The sequence below is a fragment of the Oncorhynchus gorbuscha genome, unplaced genomic scaffold (genome assembly GCF_021184085.1).
Source record: "Oncorhynchus gorbuscha isolate QuinsamMale2020 ecotype Even-year unplaced genomic scaffold, OgorEven_v1.0 Un_scaffold_2397, whole genome shotgun sequence".
Lineage (NCBI taxonomy): Eukaryota > Metazoa > Chordata > Actinopteri > Salmoniformes > Salmonidae > Oncorhynchus > Oncorhynchus gorbuscha.
The window spans coordinates 1-11028 of NW_025746922.1; the positions used below are offsets into that span (position 1 = coordinate 1).

Below are 11028 nucleotides of genomic sequence, written 5' to 3' on the forward strand. Positions count from 1 at the left end.
TGGTTATAGGATATGGTTATGTTATAGGATATGGTTATAGATATGGTTATAGGATATGGTTATAGGATATGGTTATAGGATATGGTTATAGGATATGGTTATGTTATAGGATATGGTTATAGGATATGGTTATAGGATATGGTTATGTTATAGGATATGGTTATGTTATAGGATATGGTTATAGGATATGGTTATGTTATAGGATATGGTTATGTTATAGGATATGGTTATGTTATAGGATATGGTTATAGGATATGGTTATGTTATAGGATATGGTTATGTTATAGGATATGGTTATGTTATAGGATATGGTTATAGGATATGGTTATGTTATAGGATATGGTTATAGGATATGGTTATAGGATATGGTTATGTTATAGGATATGGTTATAGGATATGGTTATAGGATATGGTTATGTTATAGGATATGGTTATAGGATATGGTTATGTTATAGGATATGGTTATGTTATAGGATATGGTTATGTTTATAGGATATGGTTATAGGATATGGTTATGTTATAGGATATGGTTATGTTATAGGATATGGTTATGTTATAGGATATGGTTATAGGATATGGTTATGTTATAGGATATGGTTATAGGATATGGTTATAGGATATGGTTATAGGATATGGTTATGTTATAGGATATGGTTATGGATATGGTTATGGATATGGTTATGTTATAGGATATGGTTATGTTATAGGATATGGTTATAGGATATGGTTATGTTATAGGATATGGTTATAGGATATGGGATTGGTTATGTTAGGATATACTATGTTATAGGATATGGTTATGTTATAGGATATGGTTATAGGATATGGTTATGTTATAGGATATGGTTATGTTATAGGATATGGTTATAGGATATGGTTATAGGATATGGTTATAGTTTATATGGTTATGTTATAGGATATGGTTATGTTTATAGGATATGGTTATGTTATAGGATATGGTTATATGATATGGTTATGTTATAGGATATGGTTATAGGATATGATATAGGATATGGTTATAGGATATGGTTATGTTATAGGATATGGTTATAGATATGGTTATGTTATAGGATAGGATATGTTATAGGATATGGTTATATAGGATATGGTTATGTTATAGGATATGGTTATAGGATATGGTTATGGATTATAGGATATGGTTATATAGGATATGGTTATAGGATATGGTATAGGATATGGTTATGTTATAGGATATGGTTATGTTATAGGATATGGTTATAGGATATGGTGGTTTAGATATAGTCTGAAAGTGTGACGCAACGTGTTCTCAATACCAGGTCTAAATGTCATGGAAGTAAAAAACAACATTTATTGACAAAACATGTTTTTATTAAATAAAACCCACACAACAACATGTAATATAAATAATGAAAAGCTATATAACAAATGTACAGACACCTTAATGGAATGAGAGAGTGTCTTTTCTTTCTATAAAACATAAGATATACACAACTCTTATGTATTTTCACATATCAAGTATGAATCATTTCATCTAAAACTCATTACAATATTTTATATTTACAATTTCATAGCTTTAATATGGAGGCGTGTTTTATTGTCACTAGGTACGGCTGTAACTGCTGAACACAGTGGGCAGGTTGTCAACGGGGTAGACCGTAGGGCCGGTCTTCATGGTCGGGGGGCCGTTCGACAGAGTCCAGTCACATTGCAGTGTCAGCTCTACCAGGAATATCTTCAGGAGAACCTTGGCAAACTCTTTTCCGACACACATCCTGGAGCCGCCTCCGAACGGGATGTAGTTGAAGCGCGAGGAGTCCTCAGAGGATTTGTCCATGAAACGCTCCGGGTTGAACTCCTCTTTGTTGGGGAACACGTCGGCCACGTCGTGGGTGTCACAGATACTGTAGATCATGGTCCAGCCTTTGGGGATCTGGTAACCCTGGAAACATAGAACAGCCCTGTTAGACAACTGGTCTGGAGTTTCAGTCACCATCCCGTCAAATTGACAGATTAGTATTCAAATCATCTGTAAAAAAAAAAGGACTTACATTGAGCTGGAATGTCTTCAGCACCACTCTGAAGCCTCCAGGTACAGGGGGGTTTATCCTCAACGTCTCTTTGATGACACAGCCTGTATACTTTAACTGTTCCAACACCTCAATGTTCACATGCTGCCCCAGCAGATCCACACCTAGTTCCTCCTGACAGAGACACGGAGAGAGAGAGACACGGAGAGAGACACGGAGAGAGACACAGAGAGAGAGAGAGAGTATTATTTCACAATCATTCCATAAGCCAATGAGATCTAAAGGATGTTATCAATGTCCTAGTAAATGACTGGAGGAATATTGATTGACTGAATTGATGATTCCCGGCTATAAATAACAGGTTGTTACCTGCTGGTGCAGTTCTTGTCTGAGTTTGTTGAGCGTGTCGGGGTTGAGTCCCAGGAACATGACCAGTGAGGTGGCTGTACTGGCAGTGGTCTCATGGCCTCCAAATAAAAGCTCTGTGGCCGACTCCTTAATTGCCTTCAGATAGAGAGAATTATTTGGTTTTACTCACTGAGCAAAGATTCTTATAACACCACAGCTGGTTTAAAATGTACATCTATCATCTGTTTATTTATGCATGAAAAATAACTTGATAAATGCACGGTTTAAAAAAATGGCAAGTCAGTTAAGAACAAATTCTTATTTGGTTACTGGCCCTACGCTCTAACCACTAGGCTACCCGCCGGCCCTACGCTCTAGGCTACCCGCCGGCCCTACGCTCTAGCCACTAGGCTACCCGCCTCCCACGCTCTAGCCACTAGGCTACCCGCCTCCCACGCTCTAACCACTAGGCTACCTGCCTCCCCCCCACGCTCTAACCACTAGGCTACCTGCCTCCCCCCGCTCTAACCACTAGGCTACCTGCCCCCCCCACGCTCTAACCACTAGGCTACCTGCCCCCCCCCTCTCTAACCACTAGGCTACCTGCCCCCCCCCACTCTAACCACTAGGCTACCTGCCGCCCCCCCCACTCTAACCACTAGGCTACCTGCCGCCCCTACTCTCTAACCACTAGGCTACCTGCCCCCCCACTCTAACCACTAGGCTACCTGCCCCCCACTCTAACCACTAGGCTACCTGGCCCCCCTCTCTAACCACTAGGCTACCTGCCCCCCTACTCTAACCACTAGGCTACCTGCCCCCCCCCACTCTAACCACTAGGCTACCTGCCCCCCTCTAACCACTAGGCTACCTGCCGCCCTACTCTCTAACCACTAGGCTACCTGCTGCCCCTACCCCCCCACTCTAACCACTAGGCTACCTGCCCCCCACTCTCTAACCACTAGGCTACCTGCCCCCCCACTCTAACCACTAGGCTACCTGCCCCCCCTCTCTAACCACTAGGCTACCTGCCCCCCCCACTCTAACCACTAGGCTACCTGCCCCCCTACTCTCTAACCACTAGGCTACCTGCCGCCCCTACTCTCTAACCACTAGGCTACCTGCCCCCCCCCTCTCTAACCACTAGGCTACCTGCCGCCCCTCTCTAACCACTAGGCTGCCGCCCCCACTCTAACCACTAGGCTACCTGCCCCCCCCCACTCTAACCACTAGGCTACCTGCCCCCCCTCTAACCACTAGGCTACCTGCCCCCCCCACTCTAACCACTAGGCTACCTGCCGCCCCTACTCTCTAACCACTAGGCTACCTGCCCCCCCCCCACTCTAACCACTAGGCTACCTGCCGCCCCTACTCTCTAACCACTCTAACCACTAGGCTACCTGCCGCCCCTACTCTCTAACCACTAGGCTACCTGCCGCCCCTACTCTCTAACCACTAGGCTGCCGCCCCTACTCTCTAACCACTAGGCTACCTGCCGCCCCTACTCTCTAACCACTAGGCTGCCGCCCCAGCGTCTCTGTTGTTGAAGATGGGGATGTATAGAATAGAGTATTACCTGCATGCTGAAGGGCTCGTCACTGTTCCTACTGGTGTCTATCAGCTGTTGTAGCGCGTCTCTCTGTTTCACCTCTTTACCACTGTCTATTTTTGTCTGGATATTCTCCTCGATTTTGGAGTGGATTACATTTCGGGCTTTCAATCCCTGTAGATAAAATATGTGTATTTTTTAAAACATTAATTTAGGCCCTGACAATATTATGAATACATTGTTTAAAAATGTCACTAGAATTAGAATTGAGTGCACCGCTACTTACCCGGTACAAGCCGCTGAAGGGGACATCGACCGGAAGGGAGAAAAGGTTCTTGGTCATCTCTTCGAATGCCTCCACCAGCTCCTGCTCGTCGGTCTTGATCTGGTCCGGGTCGAAGCCCAAGAGGATCCTCATGGCGATGCGGAACATGAGGCGCTTCATTTCGGGGTAGACTAGAACGCATGAGTCCTTCTCCAGCCATTCCCTCACGGCGCTCCTCACCTCCTCCTGGATCACCGGGATGTAGTGTTCCAAGGCATCCCGGGAAAACGCTCTCATTATAGCCTAAAATACAGGAGCAACTTTTCGTTAAGACGGGAGGGACATAAAGGACCTTTAAATAAGTGCAGATTTTAGCCAAACATCTATGCGTAAAATCCTACATTTAATTTACCATTTCAAACATTTTATTCATGCCAAAACATTTTCGAAACCATCTACGCACCTTTTTCTTGTTTTTGTGCTGGGTCCCGTGCATATTGGAGAGCGTGTCCGATCCCAAAATAGTTCTCACGGAAGCGGGCCACTGCACCGCGACAAGTTTATGTTCACCCAGTAGAATGTGTCTGACGTTGTTCGCTCCCATGACGCGCACCGTGGGGTTGCCAAAGAGATGCGTTCTGTAAATGCATCCATACTTCTGCCGTTTCATCCGCAGGAACTTTCTCCTCTGCGATAAAAGGAATAAATAAAAATGCTTTGTTTATTATCAACGGAAAACATATACACCAACAGGTTACAATTATACAATATTACTATTACTAAGTTTGAAAAAAGTGTTCTAATAACCTGGAGAAGGAGTTGGAGCGTCTCGCCAATGAAAGGTAAGCCCATGGACCCAGGAGGGAGGGGGGCTCGACAGCTGGGATCCCGACCACGGATCAAATAAACCTCCCATAACTTCACCGCGATTAAAAAGAGAAAGATTGGAAGCACAATCGTGCACAAAAGGGTCGCCACCAACGTGTTCAGAGCCATTGTACTAGTGCGCGTAACGAGTCGCGTAACCAAACGAACTATAAACGTGTGAGGACTTTTAGGTGGAGCAAGAGTTTGTTTGCTACTGAAAGTCTGGGTGTTTTCTACGGCCTTTTTATACCCTTTCCCCCAGGTCTCGGCCTCCTGTTACCTTGGCTTGGCGACAGAAATTAGTTCACACAAGTTCATCTTTAATTGTTGTGTCATCTCGCTCCGCCCACGGAGTAGCAGCTTCTCCAAAACCCCATTTGTTACAGGCGCATTTTAATACCACCTCCTGTTGGAGACGCACAATCAGGGATTTAACTCTGAAAAGGTTAAGTCCCTCTAACAATAGTTAACCATCCAAGGTTCTCTAACAATACATGGAACCATCCAAGGTTCTTTGTTGCAAATATTCCCAGGACCACCCATACGTTTAGCCTCATTACATGTGATGAGTTCTGCATGTAATGCCCGGGGCGGGTCTTAATTGAACTGCTTTCAACACATTTCAATTAGCGCTGTTGGTTCCGAATTTAAATAATTTCCTTAATCCCCCTTTAAATTCCAACACACGTCTTTGCTTTGTTCGACTCATGCATTAAATCTGAATGTGGTCAAATTAAATCATTTGTTAAATCGTCTGAAAGATTGAATCGAGCATTTAGTTGGAATAACCCAGTGGTTTATATTGTATTTTATTAGGCTGTACGAATTAATGACAGTTGTTTGGAGGCTAAACTGACACGTTTTTATTTTGAGAGTTGGAGATGTTCAGTGACGTAGTGACGCACCCTGGTTAAAACTTGTCTAATCTAGAATGAGACTTTAACCTGTTGTCTGTCTTGACTACCGTTTCCCTCTGCAGTCGGTGACGCTGCTCTGTCTGTATCTGTGGAAGGGCCTCTGTTATAAAAAATGATATCTTGCTTGCAGAGGGTTCAAACCTGGGTCAGTTGGTGGGAAATAAAACTAAATGTGTCTTCGTGTTAACAAGGTTACTGGGAGGCTAAACATGTAAACACCGCTGGACCAACCCAGTGTATTTGGAATCGCTTTGTTTATGACAGCTATAACATGGAGCGGACAGGCGACCCAGCCAGTCAAGCAGGAGACGGCGGGGCTCCACATTTTACAGCGACACGTTCTAGACCCCCCCCCCCATTCTCTCTCTCTCTCTCTCTCTCTCTGTCGGGTCGCACCGATGTGCTGAAGCGTTGCCCTGCAGTTCACCTCCTCACTATGTATGGAGTAATCCATGCTAATAGCTTGAGGAGAAATAGCCCATAAATATCCGGATATTCTCAGGCGTTTAAATGCACATTTATTGATTAAGAATTCAACCACATAGCCTATCCAAGACACCGAAGAACGTGTATTATGACACGACCTTACTGCACGTTTGAGGGCATATAGGTTATTCAAACAAAGCTGCCCCCCCCCCTGAATAAGAACATTGTGTGAAATAGTTCCGTGACATGATGTCCTTACTCTAGTCCACACTGGTGTCAGCTGAAGTCCAAGAGTATATTCAGTTCATATGGACACATCATTTAACTCTTATATCCAGGTGGTCTTTAATACACGCCTTTTTAATAGCTTATAAAAACCACCATCTGACCCGTGACGAATCATATATTTCCTTTAGATAGACCAGGATATTGACTTAAATGGCCACCGGTGATGTTTTTCGTGCTTCCCGTCCCACAAAATGCATAGCTATTACGCGCGCCCTCTCTGTCTGCGTGTGAGAGAGAAAGAGATTGAGAGAGATGAGGTCTGTGTCGGGGGCGCATCGTCAGCGATTAGCTGGAGGCCGGAGAGGCTCTGCAACGCCGGGAGGGGGATCTCTCCTCATTCCCAAACGCTGATGCTGACCTGCCAGTGCCCTACACCACGGACCCTGACATCTCGGTGAACTCCCGCGAACCAACCTCGCCAAGTTCACTGTCCATCAAATAACGAGATGGGGGACCGGGACCGGGCATGAACGAACACCAAGCAGCAATTACAGAGGAACAGCTATTATCTCCCGCTGTCGGTCAATCACACAAATCAAATAAAGCGGTAACAGTCTAATTGGGTCAAGAGATAAAATGGCTTCCCACTTGTTGGAATAAAACATTTTAATTGGATCCTTCTGCTTAATATTATCACTAGTAGCCTGTGACCTACTAGGATAATGTTATATATTATCACTAGTAGCCTGTGACCTACTAGGATAATGTTATATATTATCACTAGTAGCCTATGTAACCTACTAGGATAATGTAATATATTATCACTAGTAGCCTATGTAACCTACTAGGATAATGTAATATATTATCACTAGTAGCCTATGTAACCTACTAGGATAATGTAATATATTATCACTAGTAGCCTATGTAACCTACTAGGATAATGTAATATATTATCACTAGTAGCCTATGTAACCTACTAGGATAATGTTATATATTATCACTAGTAGCCTATGTAACCTACTAGGATAATGTTATATATTATCACTAGTAGCCTATGTAACCTACTAGGATAATGTCATATATTATCACTAGTAGCCTATGTAACCCACTAGGATAATGTAATATATTATCACTAGTAGCCTATGTAACCTACTAGGATAATGTAATATATTATCACTAGTAGCCTATGTAACCTACTAGGATAATGTAATATATTATCACTAGTAGCCTATGTAACCTACTAGGATAATGTAATATATTATCACTAGTAGCCTGTAATGTAACCTACTAGGATAATGTAATATATTATCACTAGTAGCCTGTGTAACCTACTAGGATAATGTAATATATTATCACTAGTAGCCTATGTAACCTACTAGGATAATGTAATATATTATCACTAGTAGCCTATGTAACCTACTAGGATAATGTAATATATTATCACTAGTAGCCTGTGTAACCTACTAGGATAATGTAATATATTATCACTAGTAGCCTGTGTAACCCACTAGGATCATTTAAGACAGATCAAACTTTTTTTTAGCATCATTCATTCACAGTTTCTTTTTTAATGAGCACACATCTTCCATTAAAACCTCGATGTGTCTCTCATGCGCTGCGTAAAGGGCTCCTCTGTCCAAAAATAGAGGGAGGAGATTTGATTTGTAGGTTTGCATGACGTATGTGCAATTGGAGGTGCTGTCACAACAGGAGAGGGTGGGGAGCCAGGAGAGGGTGGGGGAGTCAGGAGAGGTGGGGGAGTCAGGGAGAGGGTGGGGGTGTGGGGAGTCAGGAGAGGGTGGGGGAGTCAGGAGAGGTGGGGGGAGTCAGGAGAGGGTGGGGGTGTGGGGGAGTCAGGAGAGGGTGGGGGTGTGGGGAGTCAGGAGAGGATGGGGAGTCAGGAGAGGGTGGGGGTGTGGGGAGTCAGGAGAGGATGGGGAGTCAGGAGAGGTGGGGGGAGTCAGGAGAGGGTGGGGGTGGGGGAGTCAGGAGAGGGTGGGGGTGTGGGGAGTCAGGAGAGGTGGGGGGAGTCAGGAGAGGGTGGGGGTGTGGGGAGTCAGGAGAGGGTGGGGGTGTGGGGAGAGAGGGTGGGGAGTCAGGAGAGGGGGGGGGAGTCAGGGAGGGTGGGGGTGTGGGGAGTCAGGAGAGGGTGGTGGTGTGGGAGTCAGGAGAGGGTGGGGAGTCAGGAGAGGGGGAGTCAGGAGAGGGTGGGGGTGTGGGGAGTCAGGAGAGGGTGGTGGTGTGGGGAGTCAGGAGAGGGTGGGGAGTCAGGAGAGGGTGGGGGTGTGGGGAGTCAGGAGAGGGTGGGGGTGTGGGGAGTCAGGAGAGGGTGGGGGTGTGGGGAGTCAGGAGAGGGTGGGGAGTCAGGAGAGGGTGGGGAGTCAGGAGAGGGGTGGGGAGTCAGGAGAGGGTGGGGGAGTCAGGAGAGGGGGGAGTCAGGAGAGGCACGCTCGGCAGTTCACCCAGAGGTCAGTCCCTCTACTGACCCAGCGGCTGGAGGTACAGCCATTCCCCCTGTCAGGTCTAATGTCTCTGGGCTTATGTAAACAGGTTGGGCCAACCACTGATTTAGAATGGGTTTAATGGGCCAACCACTGATTTAGAGTGGGTTTAATGGGCCAACCACTGATTTAGAATGGGATTCATGTGTAAACAGGTTGGGCCAACCACTGATTTAGAATGGGTTTAATGTGTAAACAGGTTGGGCCAACCACTGATTTAGAATGGGATTCATGTGTAAACAGGTTGGGCCAACCACTGATTTAGAATGGGTTTAATGTGTAAACAGGTTGGGCCAACCACTGATTTAGAATGGGTTTAATGTGTAAACAGGTTGGGCCAACCACTGATTTAGAATGGGATTCATGTGTAAACAGGTTGGGCCAACCACTGATTTAGAATGGGTTTAATGTGTAAACAGGTTGGGCCAACCACTGATTTAGAATGGGTTTAATGTGTAAACAGGTTGGGCCAACCACTGATTTAGAATGGGTTTAATGGGCCAACCACTGATTTAGAATGGGTTTAATGGGCCAACCACTGATTTAGAATGGGTTTAATGGGCCAACCACTGATTTAGAATGGGTTTAATGGGCCAACCACTGATTTAGAATGGGTTTAATGTGTAAACAGGTTGGGCCAACCACTGATTTAGAATGGGTTTAATGTGTAAACAGGTTGGGCCAACCACTGATTTAGAATGGGTTTAATGTGTAAACAGGTTGAGCCAACCACTGATTTAGAATGGGTTTAATGTGTAAACAGGTTGGGCCAACCACTGATCTTTGATACCAGCTCGTTATTACCACATAACATACCGTAGGGCGCACGGAAAGGAAGCCAGACACGTCCCAAATAGCACTCTATTCCCTATATAGTGCACTACTTTAGACCAGCCCTCCCATAGTGCCCTACCTGGTCAAATGTAGTGCACTGTAAAGGGGATAGCATGTCATTTGGGAACCGAGACAAAGGTTCTTGGTCTGTTTCTGGCTTCTTCACCAACAGGGGAAGATCCTTTTTATTTAAAGTATAGGTACAATGGGAAACTATTCAATTTGATTAACTTTGTCAAATTTACCAATAAAAAAACAACAAGGACAAAAGGAATGTTTCAGGTTGGTAAAGTCTATTACCTAATTCCTCATCACCTGGTCATTATATAAACATCCTGTATATAAATGCTCTATAAATAACACTTTACATCCTGTATATAAATGCTCTATAAATAACACTTTACATCCTGTATATAAATGCTCTATAAATAACACTTTACATCCTGTATATAAATGCTCTATAAATAACACTTTACATCCTGTAAATAAATGCTCTATAAATAACACTTTACATCCTGTATATAAATGCTCTATAAATAACACTTTACATACTGTATATAAATGCTCTATAAATAACACTTTACATCCTGTATAAACAAGCTCTATAAATAACCCTTTACATCCTGTATATAAATGCTCTATAAATAACCATTTACATCCTGTATATAAATGCTCTATAAATAACACTTTACATCCTGTATAAACAAGCTCTATAAATAACACTTTACATCCTGTAAATAAATGCTCTATAAATAACCCTTTACATCCTGTATATAAATGCTCTATAAATAACCCTTTACATCCTGTATATAAATGCTCTATAAATAACACTTTACATCCTGTAAATAAATGCTCTATAAATAACACTTTACATCCTGTATATAAATGCTCTATAAATAACACTTTACATACTGTATTTAAATGCTCTATAAACAACACTTTACATCCTGTATATAAATGCTCTATAAATAACCCTTTACATTCTGTATATAAATGCTCTATAAATAACACTTTACATCCTGTATATAAATGCTCTATAAATAACACTTTACATCCTGTATATAAATGCTCTATAAATAACACT

At 43.5% G+C, this 11028-nt stretch overlaps 1 protein-coding gene across 1 annotated transcript; it reads right to left on the bottom strand.

Annotated features, from left to right (window-relative positions):
- Positions 1-1334: 1334 nt before the first annotated feature.
- Positions 1335-5325, bottom strand: LOC124025737 (cytochrome P450 26A1-like). The gene is made up of 7 exons (XM_046339071.1): positions 4979-5325; positions 4635-4859; positions 4193-4474; positions 3934-4080; positions 2379-2513; positions 2031-2183; positions 1335-1921 (listed from the first exon to the last, which is right to left on the bottom strand). Exons 1-7 carry the CDS (start codon positions 5165-5167, stop codon positions 1583-1585), a joined length of 1470 nt encoding a protein of 489 aa, XP_046195027.1. The 5' UTR covers positions 5168-5325; the 3' UTR covers positions 1335-1582.
- Between the last annotated feature and the right edge of the window lie 5703 nt (positions 5326-11028).

Excerpts from the sequence above, each read along its gene's own strand:
- LOC124025737 (XM_046339071.1), bottom strand. The coding sequence starts at position 5,167 with ATGGCTCTGAACACGTTGGTGGCGACCCTTTTGTGCACGATTGTGCTT. Across the intron at positions 4,475-4,634 it reads AGCACAAAAACAAGAAAAAG|GCTATAATGAGAGCGTTTTC; the intron begins GTGCGTAGATGG and ends CCTGTATTTTAG. Across the intron at positions 4,081-4,192 it reads CCTTCAGCGGCTTGTACCGG|GGATTGAAAGCCCGAAATGT; the intron begins GTAAGTAGCGGT and ends TTTTATCTACAG.